This window comes from Grampus griseus, assembly GCF_964374135.1.
Source record: "Grampus griseus genome assembly, chromosome: X".
Classification (NCBI taxonomy): domain Eukaryota; kingdom Metazoa; phylum Chordata; class Mammalia; order Artiodactyla; family Delphinidae; genus Grampus; species Grampus griseus.
Window position 1 is genome coordinate 106,598,029 of NC_138999.1, and position 17,283 is coordinate 106,615,311.

Genomic DNA, 17,283 nt, shown 5'->3' on the forward strand with positions numbered 1-17,283 from the left:
AAATGTGATAATGGCTTGGCACAATATTTGGCACACAGAAAGCATTCGGTAAGTGGGAGTAGAAAAACGTTTTTTCCTTTCCTGGGACACAGATCCATATTTGCAGCTATTTATTAGATATTGGACATTTCAAACTGGATGTCCCACATACATGTTTATAAAATAAAACTCACTGCTTCTACAAACTACTGTTTCTGATTTCAGAAATCTACTCCATCTGTAGTTCCTTGCTCACTTACTCTATTGGTCTATCCATATACCCTATAAAAATTTTGTTGAACTATATAAGCCAAGAACTAAGGAGTCAAAGTAAAAAAAGGGCATAGTCCTTCACTCACGTTGCAACGGGGAACAAAGACAAGTAACTGAAATATTTCGAGTGCAAATATACAATGGAATAAGGTCTTCACAGACACATGAACAGGGTGCTATGAGACCATAGATAAGGGGCAATTCTATGAAAGTTGTTGTGGGGAAGTGAAGGCAGGTAAAAGAAGACTTCTAAGAGGTATCTTCGTACCCTCTCCCCTGTCTCCCATATTGCATCTAGCCAGGCCACAATTCCTACAGTATTATTAGTCTCAATATAATCAACATTTTAGGGTAAAAACTGTCTCCCCCACTAGAATGTAAACTCCATAAAGACAGAGATTTTGTCTATGTTGTTCTCTGATGTAGCCCCAGCAACTAGAACAATGGATGGTACGTGGTGGGCACTCAGTAAGTATTGGTCAAAGTTTGTTAAAACTCATCCATGCTAGAATTAATTCCTCATAGTGTTTATAATGAATCGTTTTTCATTAAAAATATTCACATTGTACACATTCTTATACCTTCAGATATTGTACCAAAAAAATTAACAGAATGGTGAAGCAGATGTTACTGTTTATTTGCTTATTCGTTCGCCAAAGGGGGCAATTGTTTTTGAGCTTTCCTGTTCTTTAAATGGAATACTCAGTACCACACTTTCACAATTCTTGCAGAGACATTTCAAAGACCTCAGGACTTAACCTGATCTTGTCTTTTGCTTTTAAAGCTACAAACATTTTTGTGTTGTGGAATTAATAAAAAACCAGCTAGATTTTCCCAAAGGGAGATGTTTAGTAGCATGTCTTTGACACACACACACACACACACACACACACACACGCACGCACCCCTCTGTAGAAAATAAGGAGAATAATTGACAGGAAAATCATTTTTTGCTACTTCAAATATATTTTATACTTTTAGTAAAATACAACAGACAAGTATCTATTAACTCGACATGGCAATGAAAATATTTATTATGATTAACTGGATAAATAACTTTGTAGTCAATGAAGAACTAGTTTGTCTCTGGATCAAAACCGGATATTTTTGTTTAAACATACAACCCAGAATAGGGAAGTATATATGATGAGGGAGGGCAAAAAGGTTAGTACAGAGATTCCTCTAAAATGTACTTTTTGTTTGCTATACTTATATATTTCACCGATCAACTCATTTTTTATAATTCCTTAAAAATATCTGTTTAGATTCACATTTAGATTGCTAAATAAATATTCTCCATATTAAAACCAGATTTCACCTCACCTATAGTTAAATTCCTTTTCTTTATAAAATGAAACACATTATGTTTGCCTATGGTTTTAATTTTCAATTGAAACTATAGATAGTCAATTCAAAAGCATTTAAAAAAATAATATCACTACCAAAGTGACTAGAGACTATATCATGATAATCTCTAAAATATTGCTCTTCACTGTCCAAGAGCAATAGACTACTATAGATATATTTTTATTCTCAATATGTAAAATATATTTTAAAGGCTACAGAGTTCTCCTTCATGTAAATTTAACATATTCCACATCCATCATTTGGTGTAGGCTGAAAAGCTTGGTTGATTCCTGTTCATCTGTAGTAAACAGGATTTATAGGTCATAGATTAGTCCTACGAAGTCTCTTCTTGTCTTAAAAAGAATCTTTAAATCTGTGGCTGAAGATAGATTTTGCTAACCCCAGTGCTGTTAAAAGATTCAAGCATGCGATATTGTTGGATCTAAGCACTGAATATGTATATTCTGAGCTTGGAAAAAAATGATCACTGAATCTATTTTTCCACAGCAAACACCCTAAGGGAAAAAAGAAAACTTACTTATAAATGTTAGGTAGATTTTAGTAGTACTATAAAATAAAGATAACTACCACTAGAGACCTTACATTTATGGGTTAATATTTGAAGAGTATTATCCCATAGATATTTAAATCACTGCCATCACCACTAATGAATATTTCTTCCAAATGATTTTTATTTCCCCAAGATAGACACTAGCTGTATAAGTCTGGTAACAAGCATTGGTCATGTAGATTTCATTTCTCTTTCCATTCCTTGTCAACATCTCCTCCGCCAATGGCCCTGGCTCTTCTTTTGTAAAAATAACCCATTGGCTCCCGTTAACTGTCACATTGGCCTAAAGCCACCAAGGGCAGTTAGCCTCATAACAAGCTACAGCCATCTGTCAGAATATGCTAAAAATCAATGAAGATAGTTGCTACCCATTATTCTGGCCTGACTCCTCCACACAATTCTGATTTGTCGTTGTGAGTTGAAGTGGTGATGTTAATATCAGATCCAAGTTCTCCCTAGTACTGAATATCACAGCAAAACCTTTAAGCAGGATTCATTTTGGTGAAGAGATCAGGGAGTCTACAATAAGCCACTTGGCCAGATGGAGGAAATAGATGCTCCAACACAGTTGCTCCAAAAGTGTTCTAAGAGTAAGTGTAGTAAACATGAGTGGTTTCAGCTCCATAGACATCCACTAGACGTATCCTTTAACTAAAGGCCAACATCTGACAAGTTTTCAACCTCCACTGTTGACAACTCCACCTCCCAGAAGGTAGAGAAAATGATAAGGATATTTGTTTCTCTCACTGACTAAAAAAGAGAAACTGGTGAGTCGAAGGCAATAGAAACCTTCAGAGAAAGCAACCATTTTAGCTTAGAGTTCATAAGTATTTTATGAAGCAAAATCCTAGACTTTAGGAAAGCAGTTCTCTAAAGTGAAGTAGGTATGATTCCATGCCCGGAGACACTCTAAAAAAGGGAGATGAATTAAGAGTCAGCTGGGGAGCTTTGCTGACTATTGAAACCAGTGTGCCTGTACTGGGTGCTCTCCATCCAGTTTTGATTTCTAAAGAACATGTACTGAAATAAAGGGATGAAAATCAAGGATAAATAAATAGAAGAGGGCGTGGTGAAAAAAAATGCCAAGAAGATTCATATCCAAAATGACCCTAAAGGTTGAAAAATACCTGCTAAAGATGACAGAACAGTTTTTTTTGTTTTTTTTTTTTTTGCGGTACGTGGGCCTCTCACCGCCGCGGCCTCTCCCGTTGTGGAGCACAGGCTCTGGACGTGCAGGCTCAGCGGCCATGGCTCACGGGCCCAGCCGCTCTGCGGCACGTGGGATCTTCCCGGACCGGGGCATGAACCTGTGTCCCCTGCATCGGCAGGCGGACTCTCTTCCACTGTGCCACCAGGGAAGCCCGACAGAACAGTTTTTAAAAAATACGTTTAGAGCAAGAAGAGCAAGGATAGGATAGACATGCAACTCATGGAATAATATCGAATGACTGTATCTTTTTTGTGAAAAAGAATGATTCTAGACTTAAAAGGGTAGTCAATATCATAACCATAAATTGAAGCCTAAGATAGGCAAGGTGTCCCTAAGAAGGCACCCAACTGTTCTAAATGAATTAAAATTACATTGCAGAGTGGTGAGAGGTCTTGTGGATTGGATGGCCCAGTCATAGTTGCTAAAGTTTTGGGACTGTGGTATGGGTGACGTATGTCAGAAGACTGGAGACCTTAGTATTGGCTTTGGTTTTGAAAAGGGACAGAAAGCACATGGGGTCCTTAGATTAGGCAAGGGACATCATGTTGATTGAGTGCAAAAGCCTAAAACAGGTTATTAAAAGGATGATTTGTTAATGCTTAAGAAAAAAGTAGTAACCGTCAGAAGGCAGCATAAATTCTCTAAGAACAAGTCATGTTAGACAAATCTCATTTCATTTCTATTTTTGATATCATTATTGGATTGGCAGATCAGTAAAAATGTAGGCACTCTATCTGGATATCAGCAAGGCATTTGACAAGGTCTCTCATGATATGCCTGTGAACAAGATGGAGAAATGTGGGTTGTATGCTAGTAAAAGAATGCTGCCTGATGGATAAATGTCAACCTGCTGGGAGGTTTCCAGTGGTATGCCACCAAGCTCTGACCTTAATATTATCCTATATAACATTTTTATTAATGACTTACATAAAAATGAGGAAAACATACCTAACAAACTTACAGATGATACAGTTATGAGAGCAATAGAATGCAAATATTGGGATGGCCAAAAAGTTTGTTCGGGTTTGCAACATCTTTTGAAAAACCCGAACAAACTTTCTGGCCAACCCAATACTTTGGATGGCAGAATTAGAATTCAGCTACATATCCACAGGTTAACAAGATGAAATCAAATTAGGCCAAATCAAACCTCTAAACCTATTTACACCTACATCTTCCCAATCCCAAACACACAATTAAAATACCCACCAACTCTATAATTATAGAATAACTAAAATGTGGCTTAGCCTCAGAACTCGTTTAAAAGTTTTAAGAGTTTAGTTACTTAATGTTTGCGGTGTGTATCAGTAGTGTTATGTGTTCACCAAAAATGCTGATATTGGAGTAGACGGCATTAAGAGAAACTTTTAGTTAGAACCGGGGAGACATCTGATTGTTGGTCATAGCACAAATTCCTGAATGAGTCAGTCAAGTTGATTGTCTGCTGAGACTTCCATCTAAGGTACCTCAGATCTGCTCCCAGCTCTTGCTCAGGGGCAGCCATAGGTGTCCATACTGTTGCTTTTTAAATCACATGATCTTTCTCTCCCCTTAGTCTCAGCTGACTGAGAGAATAACTGACAGGGCTTGCCAAGAAACTTAAACACTGCCTGGTACAGAAGGGATGACCTGGGCTAATCAAATTCACTCTCTTAAGGTTTTTTGTTTTGTTTTGTTTTGTTTCGGTACGCGGGCCTCTCACCGCCGCGGCCTCTCCCGTTGCGGAGCACAGGCTCCGGATGCGCAGGCTTAGCGGCCATGGCTCACGGGCCCAGCTGCTCCGTGGTATGTGGGATCTTCCCGGACCGGGGCACGAACCCGCGCCCCCTGCATCGGGCAGGCGGACTCCCAACCACTGCGCCACCAGGGAAGCCCCTCTCTTAGGTTTTTAAACCTAGAACTAGCAGGAGAATTAGGCAGGTAGCAATGGAGCAGGCGGTGAAGGGATAAAGTAAGAGGCGCTGGGAAGTATACTTGGAGTCACGTAGTGCAATGAAAACCTGACATTGCTATGAGAAGGTAGAAACTACGTGGTAGACAAAAGAAATATTAAGCTGACAATAAGCTATTGGGCAAAGAAAAAGACAGAGAGTGGCAAAACTGCAGAGAATTGCTGAGTCATATTGGTGCCAGAGATCTATAGGCCTTATCCTTCCTTGTGGGTTGACCAGTATTTCCTGGGTTCCCAAGGAGAGAGAACAGTCTTAAAAAGATGTTCTCAATTATTTGAGGCAATCTGAATGACCTCTGCTCCTTTCAACCAAAGAGCCTAATAACCTATACCTGCATTTAACCTTGGCTGTGACACTTCAAGAGCAGTCTGGACAGACTGAAGTATGTTCTAAGGGAAGAGACCTTAGATGGAGGATTGAGGATTGATCCTCAATCAATGGAGGATGGAGGATTTGAAACCAGTTAATGTGAAGAGCAAGTGAAGGAACTGAGGAAACATTTAGTAGAGAAGTATCAGCAACAGTGAAGGGCTGTCAGGTGTGAGAGGGTTTTTATTTATTTTGTGAGACCCTAGAACTAGACCTGGGAGGAATGGGTAGAGTTAAGAGGTGGGAGATTTTGGTTCAATAAGACTCTTCTGGTAGTTGTCTGAGATGAAATGGAATGCCTTAGGAATGAGTCCATTCCTTATTTTGGAGATATTTAGGCAGAAGCAGGTAACCACTTAGTAGGCAGAGCAAGATTACCTTTAAATTCTATAATGCTTTATGATGTATGAGGCACATTCTGTTACACTAGCTTGATCTTCTTAACAATCTGTTGAGACAGGCATTTTTATTTATTTATTTATTTTTTAAATCGAAGTATAGCTGGCTTACATATCCATTGTTTTATTTATTTATTTATTGGCCACGCTGTGCAGCAGGCGGATCTTAGTTTCCCAACCAGGGATCGAACCTGTGCCCCCTGCATTGGGAGCGCGGAGTCTTAACCACTGGACTGCCAGGGAAGTCCCGAGACAGGCAATTTTATATTCATGTTTACAGATGAGGGAGCTGAGGCTCAGAGCGGTATGTCACACAGCTCATGATTAAGTGCCAGGGTACTCACAGAGTTACCTTCTATTGACTACATGTGAAATGAACACTGTAAAGGATAAATTTGGAAAATCCTTGCTGATCAAGCTGATAGGGTTTCTAGGTTTTTTAAAATTCAACTTTGTGACGTTGAATATATTTTCAAATGTACTAAAAAGGTACTCTCTCTCTGCTCAGTCTCACATGAAAACTTATGTTCTTCTCTGCATCTTATGAAACTGAGACCAATTAATACATTCCTTGCATAGATACAGAAGGTCCGTGGGTGCAGTTTGTACAAACATGCCTAGATGTACATTTCAAATAAGAATAGTTTTCTCTTCCCATTTGCCTCAGCCCATTCCCCACCCTCCTTCCAGATTTCCTGTTATTTGGCTTCTTAGATGAAAGAAGTGTGTTTGCTTATCAAGATTGCTAGTTATCCAGATTGGCCCACTGCTTTCTTAGCTATCACTAGGCCCTGCAAAGGAATTAAAAGAAGAGTGAGTAAATCAGCACTGTCAGTGAAAACTCCTTGAAGATATACACTGCTCTCTGCTTCTCTCACTTCATTCACTTCCCTGCCTTTCAATTTAAAAATCAAAAAAAAAAAGGAACGATACACAAACCTTATCACTAGCACAGTGATAATTCAGTTATCTTCACCGTAGGTGCTGACCGCTATTTTACCTCTTGGGAAAGATTAGAAATATCAGTTTATGAAGCTATTTAATCTAGTTAGTGAGGGATGATATAGAGTTTCCTGGATTTGGGCCATAGTGCCATCAGTTTGTTGGTGGTGACATATTTCTGATGCTATGGTTGGCATTTAAGTTAATATGCTGCTAAAGAAAAATAGTCTTATAATGTGAGTTTATTAGTCTTCCCCTTTCCATTCCAATTCTCAGATTATTGGGATAGAAGTTGATCAGAGTTGACACCAGACATTGCTTATGAAGTGATATATTATACCCACAGTGTTTACACACAAATGTGTTTAGAAAAAGCTTTGGTGGTAGATCTAAAGACGACATATAGAAGGGGAAGTCCTTCAGTTTAACAAGATAACAGAATACTATGTTTTATTAGTTAATGTTTTTCTACTTTAATAGAAAGTTGTAATTTTTGACTTGAGAGAGTAACTAGAAATGATGAATAATTTCTCAATTAATCGCATCTAGTGCTAAAGTCTATTATGATCAAGGCACATAGAACTGTGGAGGAGTAGAACTTTAATCACCTGACAAAGACTTGAGGAGGAATCTGGAAACCTAATATATGAAGCAACAGAAAAACAGAGGCAAACTTTTTGCTCAAAAGATCAAACTTCATCCTAAAGGCAGAATCAAGTTTTTGAAATTACACATGGACTTCCGATGGAGCAAATCGTTTTTAAAAATGTTTGAAGGCAACTTACTTTGTCAAAGAATCTTAAAATAAATAAAATGTAAACTATCGCTGTTCCTCCAATTGTGTCTGGATTTTCCTGTAATATCGCAGCATCTGAAAACAAGGGACAAAAGTCTTTTCCTTCGAGGATACAATGACAGTTTGGGTAATTGCTTGGTTTCCTATATTTTTTGTGGGTGTCCACCATAGGGGTGTTGATGCATCTGTGGTTTCCTCTTTACACGGGCGTCTGCTTTGGTCTGTGGCTGTGCCTGGATCTAGATTGTGTGCCTGTGGAGGGGTCTGCCTTTTTGCCCAGGCATCTGGGTGTGTATCTGTGTGAGTCTTTGTGCGTCTCTGCAGATGTCTATGCGTTTCTGTACTCAGTGGAATCATCCTGTGCCAATATTTAAGTTCAGTGGGATCAATAATAGCTCAAGTACCTGGTCTCCAACGGAATGTTGCTATTCAAGACCCAGCTGTTATGCAGATGAACTGAATCCTGTGTACTGGCTGGGGGAGCTGGAGCGGCTGGGCTGGGCTGGCTGCGGGTAGTCATTGATCTCCTCTGGAGAGAGTCGGCGGCAGAGGGCGGCTTCCTGGCGCAGGTGCAGGCGTGCGGAGGCGGCGGCGGCGGCGGGAGGGGTCTGAAGGTGAACTGGTTGTGTGAGCTGCTCTGCATGTCTAAAGAGGAGAGAAGGAGAAAAACACAAAATAGACACAGACTCTCTCACTTGGCAGGCAAGAAAACAGCACGGGAGACTTATCAGGATTTCAGAATAATATAACCTGTGGGGTGGGGGGAGAGTCTGAAGTTCAGTCTACTTGTAAAAATGTCACTTAACTTACAAAAACACGTGCAGCACGCTTATGAAATGTAAAACATTCACAGTCGCATTTACATGTAAATTCTTCAGGGCTATAGCCGCTCAAAAGTAAATGAGGCCGCCTCACACAATTTGTCATCGTTTCTGCTACTGAACAAATAAATCATCAACAAGACACTGAATTACAGAACAGAAGTGAGCCGATTTCCATCGGTTGCAAAAGTCTCACTTCGGAAAACACCAGTGAAAGGGACAAATTTGTTGCAAGGAAGATCATTCCACACTTCAAATAAAAGTATAAGGCCACCTTCTAGCTTCCTCAGGAAAGGATGCTAGCCTGCCTACATGGGAGCAAATCCATACTTCGGAAAAACAGCTCACAAGTGTGTAACTGAACTGTGTGAGACTAATCTCTCCGCCAGCCCCCCAACTCAGAGTGCTACTTATAAAAGGGAGGCTAGAAGGAGTTTGTTTAGGTTGTTACACATATTTCCATGGCCATGCAAAGCACAGTCCACACTCCACCCACCTTTGCCACACCCTTCTAGAAGCTCTACCATATTAGCTGCAGCTTAGGCAGCAGATAGACTGTTCTTTCTGCCTGTTTGCAGAGGGGGCAGCCTGGGACAGCGGTCCTCAGACTTCTGTTGTTGTTATTGTTTGGTATTTTTCCTCCGTTTTCCTGGCAGGCACACGTACACACAGTAAGTTAGAATTTGGCCCATGAGAAATACCCCAATTAAACCTCTTTGAAAAGAAATCACTACTGTAGTTGATAACCACCTCTCTTTCACGGGAGAAACATAGCAGATGTCAAGTGATTTCTTGTAACACCAGCACATTCCAGATGAACTTTGTAGACAGCATGGCTTTGTCCCACCTCCCAAATGACTGAGAGTTGAAAAGCAGAAAAATGCCACAGACTTTCGATGCCCAGCAAAGGGCTCAGCTGGTTTGTGCCGAGACTCACTTTGCAGTGGCTGATCGTAGAAAAAAAAAAAAATCACTCTTTTCAACCCTTCCACCTCAAACTTGAATTTTGAAGACACAGGCATCATTTTCGTATTTTAAAACGATACTAGTGCCCCAAGAGCATGACAAATTCTTGGCTGTGTTTTCTAGTACAGGTGACTCTCCCTTTAAATAAGCTTGCTATATGAAGAACGCAACTGTACAAAAGATAAGGAGTGGTGATCATTCATTTTATACAAAAAATTCCTTTAGAAAGTCAGCTACCCTTGTATATTTAAAAGGAACTAAAATGCTTCATGAATTTTCTAAATCACCCCCATTACTCCAGGCCCAGCCCAAATCCCATATCCACTAAAAATATCATCACAAGTACTTAACATCTAGTTAATTTTTTTAAACCTCTGGGCTCATACTCATAACCTTAACCAGAAGCATGCTTTCCATCCTTGGGGCTCAAAGAAGCATTGAATGCTGGAACCCAAAACACCCGGGGAGACTCTAACTTTGTAGATGAGAAAACTGATGCCCAGAGAATTGCTTGTCCAGACACTTGGCAAGTTAGTGGCATGGCCAAGATCAGAACCCACACCTCCTGACTCTGGCCAATGCTCCGTTCACTGTCTTGCAGATCCCTGTAATACAAGTTCTCTTTACTTCCTTAAGATACAGAGATACAGATTCCTCCACATTTTCTGGGTTCTTCACTTATGACAGACCACCTGCACTGCAGTTATTTGCTTCTATGTCTGCTCCCCTCTTAGACCGTTACAAAGGAATGCATACTGGTGTAATGGTGTGCAGCACAGCACAGTGGAAAGGGCACAGAACTTGCAGGTACGAAAAGCCTGGGTTTGAGTTCTGCCTCTACCGTTTAGAAGTTTTACTCCCTCATATGTTAAATGGAGATAATAATCCTTTTTCCTAATAATTAACTTTAATTCATGTAAAATGTGCTCAGACGTAGTATGTCAGTGACTGTCTTTTGAAGGTAGCAGGAGTATAAAATTTTAAGACTGGAGAATTCCTTGGTGGTCCAGTGGTTAGGATTCCGCCCTTTCACTGCTAGGAGTCTGGGTTCAGTCCCTGGTCAGGGAACTAAGATCCCGCAAGCAGCGCAGCATGGTCAAGAAAAAAAAAAGAGAGAGAGACTGGAATTGACCATAGGAATCACCCAGTTCGGCCCTCCCTCATTCCCTCTCCATTTTACAGCTGAGGAACCCAAGGCTCAGAGAGGTGAAGTGATTTGTTCAAAGTCATTCACCTTGTATGAATTTGCCTGCCTACGTCTGATGATTCCCAGCCCAGAACTCTTTGCATTGTACTACTGCAGAAAATAAATGACTCTCTTCTCTGACTTCAACACTTACTATTTTTATCATAAAATTGGCCTCTGAGTTTGTAATTTTACAACATTCCCTTGCTACTCCATGTTTTTGTCCTATCTCCCCAAAGGGACAACATGTTTCTTAGAGCAAATCACCTTCTACCTTTCTTGAATGCCACGTAAGATTGAGCACAGTGCTGGGTACAGAGTAAGATCCCTAAAAGTTTTTTTGTTTTTGTTTTTGTTTCTTGCGGTACGCGGGCCTCTCACTGTTGTGGCCTACTCCCGTTGCGGAGCACAGGCTCCAGACGCGCAGGCTCAGCGGCCATGGCTCACGGGCCCAGCCGCTCCACGGCATGTGGGATCTTCCCGGACCGGGGCACGAACCCGTGTCCCCTACATCGGCAGGCGGACTCTCAACCGCTGCGCCACCAGGGAAGCCCCTCCCTAAAAGTTTTTATTGATAGCAAAGTGTTTCACTGGTCTGTGGGACCTAGAGAACCACCCTTAAGGTTCCCTTGGCTCTTCCGTTCTGATATAGCCACTGGATTTCTAGACAGCTCATAGAGCACTAGGTTTCCCCCTTGGAGGTCTCAGGGACATCTCTCCCAGAGCCATGGGGAAGGACAATGATACCCTGAAGAGGGTGCTTAAAATCATGCCCTCTAAGATGCGAAGAGAGCAGCAGTGACACACTCTACAGATTTGTCACCTAAATACATGAACTTAATGATGCAAGGAAGGGAAGCAAAAGGTGGGAGCCCAGAGTTAGAAAGAAAAGGAATCAGTTTTAGGTCTTGTGTTCAGAACACCTTCCAAGCAACACGTGTGACATCTACTAGCCTAATGAGTAGGTGTTTCTGTCAGTACAGTTGTTCGAAAGAAAGAAAGTTCCTGTTCAGTACAATTGTTCAAAAGAAAGGATCACTCATTATCATTTGGATTTACTGCTTGTTGGATTTCCTCAAAATCTTTGCAACTCCTTTCTAACTATGAAAAATGATTAAAAATTCTACTTCATTGAAAAGTACAATCATTCTATTATTATAACATATTATATCATTTCTTCCACAGGTAGTACTGCTTTGTATAGTCATTATGATTATATATATCGATTATATGTATTGAAAACATATATTTTGATTATATATATGTATATTTTTATTTATATCTATTTTATTGTCTATTTTTGTTTCCACATTTTAAATATGCAGAGGTTTCCCTACTTGTTAATACTGTCTTTAAAATTCAGAATATTGGACTGAGTGGAATATATCCGGACCTTAAGCCTTTATGAAATGCAAATCATCTCGGCTTCATTCTTTTTTTCACCTCAAGAAAAAGATGGGGAATGCACTGGTTCCCTCCCAAATGAAGTAATTTAATCCTTGGGCTCCATGAAATGGGACTTCTCAACATTAAATACTAATAAAAACTACATTAGGGTTCAGTGTCAGGAGCTCTAGAACACCAGTTCCAAGGGGTTAAGAGTCACATGCACTCACTTCCAAACGTATCTGGCAACCATACATTTCTGTGCCCAAGAGAGAGACGCAAGGGAGAAGGGGGGAGTAGTGATTATGCAAATATGGGTATCCAGACATACTTATAAAGCTTTCTGAAAGTAAATTAAGTTTTCAGATGGAAAGGTCTAATTCACATAATATACTTGGGTGGGAGCCAGTTTCAGGTTTAAGGTCCTAAAATAACTTGGAAAGAAAATCTCTCGGGGGGTGGGGGGGTAGGAGTCCTCCAAACTCTATATCCAAGGCATTTTAGGTGTGGCAGAGCTGTTAACTGAAGTATAAGCCTTCAGAAAAAACATTATCCTTGTTGTCAAAAGGTAAGTGGGAGAAGAAAGGTGTCATGCATAGACTTTTTTTTTTCTCTTTTTCTGCAAATAAACCTTCTTCTGGATCATGTGTCAGAGAAACTTTTCACCAGAAATTAGAATATATCTGCCCAGAAACACTGTGTGGGAACTTCTCAAGGTATCCGCCAGGGTGTTTTACCCCTTTCATTTCATTAACACATATGGTCAATTCAGCTATAAGGTGATGTTTGCATTTTGAAAATTCATTGCATATCACAAAATCATGCATGGGTAAGGGGCTTATGGGAAAAATGGGGTTTGGGCACAATATCTGAATGTGCTTGTGAAAGTGGGTGTCAGAAGGGTTGCAACCTGTGAGTTATTGTGAAGTGGTGGAAGGAGGGTTATCTGAATCAGACAGAAAGTTCTAACACCAGATGTGGATGGGCAAGGCTTCTAATACATGTGGTGAACGAAGATAGCTGGTGGATGTTTCAGATGTAAGCATGTGTGCATTTTGTGTATTCCTCCATGGCTCTATCTGCTGTATGCAGTTTCCTGCACTCACCTAGTATTTTTAACAGATGGATCGCACATATGCAAACATGCAATTTCTCTTACGTTCAAATTGTTCTCAAATATACCGATAGCATGGGAACAAATTAATGTTTTCAAAACATGCACTGTAGCAGAACTGACTGTACAGGCAAAATAACTTTCGGTAGGTGTTAAAAAAAATATTGTCATTAATATGGTAAAGTCAAATAGATAATTTTTCTTGAACAATTTGACCAAAGTGGACACAGGCCTAGTTTTTTAAACTCCATGTACTTAATTAATTAATTGATCATTCTTTTCTATAGTGACACTATGACAATATCCCCCAAAATATGTTTTTTCCTAAAGTCACTATACAGTATACGTTGCAAAAGGGGGCGCATATATTCCTATAGTTCTAGGAAAAGGTCACAGAAGGTCAGAGAACATGTCTGTACTTTCTCACTTTAGTCTTTGTTTCATTACCCCATTGGCCAAAGCAGGGATAGCTCCACAATGCTTTGACTGCAATTCTGGAATTGAAAAAATGTCTGAAAATGGAGGGTTTTTTTCCTAACTCATTGGTGGGAAAACCTAACCAGAACTGATATGAGGATATTTACAGTCTTTATGTATTTCATTTAGTGAATTCTCCTACCTTTAGCTACAAAAATACTGATGCATTTTATTAAGAGGTGCTGGCCCACATCCCAATCCAGGGGTTGCACAACAGACAGTATATATTTATACCATTGCTTTTATAAAGTCTGAAAAATTCTAAATTCTGAAACAAGTGGACCCCAAAGATTTTGGATAAAGGATTATGGGGCTGTATTTAACCACCTCTCTGAACTCTTATAAGGCAAAATTAATTAATACTTCTGAAGACCTTAATAATCTACCTGAGCAAAGAACATCAGGGCACCAAGGGTTATGGCCATAACTACTTATATCAAGTCTCTTGAGGCCAATTGTAAGCCTTTGGTTCCTTGGGTTGGTTTTCTGAGCTGTTCTCCCTCCCAGGAAGGAGAGGGGATATAAAAAAAACAGGTTTAAAAGAAAAAAGAGAGGTTTATTAGTAATATTAACTATTCCTACTAATTCTAAATGTATCAATATATTACTACTTTATAGTACTTGTCACAAGGAGCTTTCACAACCGGTGAGGACATAGTTTATACATTTGCATGTTATGGCTAATATCCATTAACTTGATAGTGTTCAGGGATCATCAAATTAGTCTTAAGTGTATCTGGCTGTGGACATTTCTGTTCTTAACCTTATAATTACTATTAGAGGCTCAAAGAATATGAAGGTAAGAAAATTGATTTTCCAAAGAAAATTGAACAAGTATACCTTATTACTCTTCTGGCTCAAATAATACTGCCTTAATATTAATATGCTAACAACCTTTAATAAAAGCAGATTCATTAGTTAAATAAACCATTAGATTGAGAACAGAAATAAAGTCTATTACATAGCTAATGCTTAATAGGTATTTGTGTGTATGTATTAGCATGTGAATGAGTGAGACACAGAAAACAACAGAAAGAGGCAGAAGGAAAGAGAAACAGAGAGAATTTGCAATGAAAGCAGATGACTGCAGGAGAGTCACAGAAGCCCTGCGGGGAAAGCCAACAATAATAAATTATAATGTCATCCAGTTTACATGGTTTCAATCGGGTTCTGGATTACTGCCCTCTGCCTGCTCCCGAGCCCTGCAGTGTTTTGTACTATCTTTGAGATTGTAAAGTCCATCCCTTTGAGGACTTTGAATGGTCCTCTCACTAAGCCAGCAAGTAAGAGAATATGCTCTATTAATTTTTGTCAGTTAAGTTGATCTTCGTTACAACCACTAGAAATAAAGGTCAACAGTGAAGCACCTACTATCCTTTGACATGTTTGTGCTGAAACACATATTTGCACTTCAGTCTCTCCATAAGCTGATGCTTATCTTCAAAGGATGTGCTAGTCTACCTCCAGAAAACCTAAACTTTCTATCTTCTAGGTCTCATTAATCTCTTTTCCTGTTTTCCAGTGTGTTGTACAAGCATAACAAAGAGTTAAATATCCACAAGGCAGGACTCCCGCAATCCATTTCTCCTTGTCTCTGTTTTTGGGGGAACCCAACTGTGCTGCACGCTGTATTGGCTCTACATAGTGCAATTAGCCAATCTCAGGCATAATAGTCAATATTCCTGCCAATAAATGCCTGGTCTGTTAACTCAGTCAACTCTCTGACATAGATTAAGACAAACAAACTAGGACTTTACAACCAAAAAAAAAAAGAGAGGACTGTGGCTAAATGCTATTTTGCTTAAATTACTAATGTAAATGTTTAAACTATCTGATTTTCTTGGTTGTGAAAATACAAGAAGAATACATCTTTGCTTATGTTTTTAGAGTAATTTGGCAGTGTTAAAAAAAAAGAAAAGAAAAATGAATCCAATACATTTATTACCTATTTATTTTTCTAAGCAGAATGGTAAAGAGCTCTACTTCATGGCACAATTTGGAATTTTAAATGTCAAATTCTAAATATTAATATATGATATTAACAATTAAAATTAGTGGTTGGCCAAAGCCTTTTCCACTATGGTCTTGAAGGAAACTCTGTTATTCATTATGTATGAAACATGAAATAGATAATTGCCCTGTTTTATCTTATGCTGACAATGATGCTGTAGCTTCCATTATTAGTCAGTGAAGTATATCAAAAAGAAAATATAAAAAAGTAATGATCCTTAAAAGTTCATATTTAGTTTATACTCAAACTAAAGTCGTATGTAGGTATTTCAATTATTTTCAGTCCCCAAGTTCATTATTTATTTGCAAGTAGGTAATGGAGGGTTATGAATTAATTGACAGTGAATCATTTAATAAATTAGCTAATAACAGATATTATGGAATTTTACAAAGTTTTCATTTTCAGAGCTTCATTTTTCATTAGACTATTAAAAATGGTCACCCTATATTTGTTCAAAATGCAATGGATGAAAATCATTCTAATGTTATTTATGAAAATGGAATTCTGAATGTTTGAAGCACAAATTAAGAAAACATTGTGACCTGTGTCTAAAGCTCTAAGAAAAATATTTTTCAAACTACCATATGTTAAATAATGAGGGCAAACTATATTGAGTAATAAAAAACAAAAAGCAAAAGACAAAAAATTCCTAGAGGATAAAAAGAAAGCATGGAGAACTAGGAAAGGCTGGGGCAAGTTTTAGCCCCTCCACCCCAAGCTTTTCTTTTCAAAAAAAGACTGAAGAAAAAGTTCTTATTATTAACCATTAATAATGTTACATTAAACACCATCTAACAATCATTGTCTGGCTATTTGATGAGAAAGTTCCCCCATACCCTGTAGGTCCTCCCCCATGAACAACAGGGACCCACAGATGCCCAGTGGAGTGGTGGAGAGGGGTTCCAACATCTATACTTGGAGACTCAAAACATACGTAGTCTCCACCAGGGACAATGGGAAGAGACAGCACTGTTACAGCAGTATTTACAAGACCCAGATGATTCTCAAATTTCACCCATGTTTTGGTCTGTTGCACTAACTCAGCAGTTCTCTGCTACAGGATCTAAATAAACCAATGTTTTGCAATCGCCTGTTACTACAATAGAGGACTAAAGTTCACAGACAACTTATTTTAAAAATGGTAGATGAAAGTGAATTCAAGGTGATACCTCTAATACACTCTGAGTTACATTTGGATATGCTTTTCTGGATGGGAGAAAAAGGGGTGGGGCTAGAGTTAGTGCTAGTAATTGGGTACAACTCTGATCCCATAAACCAGTTCCATATCACATGCTTGTAAAATGAGTCTATGCATATAACAGGGATGATGAAAGTTTGGTTATTCTCACCCCCAAAAAAGAAAATGGGGAGGGGTGAATTGGGAAAAAAATCTTGGCATTTTCACAGGAGTGTTTTATACATGTACATGTTATTCAAATATATTGGAGCCAAATAAAAGGAGAATTGTGATATAAAACACTACTG

The 17,283-nt window shown here is 39.1% G+C and overlaps 1 protein-coding gene across 3 annotated transcripts in view; it reads right to left on the reverse strand.

Annotated features, from left to right (window-relative positions):
- TENM1 (teneurin transmembrane protein 1) overlaps positions 1 to 17,283 on the reverse strand; it is a gene marked incomplete at both ends in the record, with an annotated part of 571,653 nt that overhangs the window by 347,828 nt on the left and 206,542 nt on the right. For all 3 annotated transcript variants that reach the window (XM_082681806.1, XM_082681807.1, XM_082681805.1), the window contains one exon: positions 8,242 to 8,482. In XM_082681806.1, the coding sequence (XP_082537932.1) occupies positions 8,242 to 8,482 (241 nt within the window). The remainder of the gene's footprint in view (positions 1 to 8,241; positions 8,483 to 17,283) is intronic.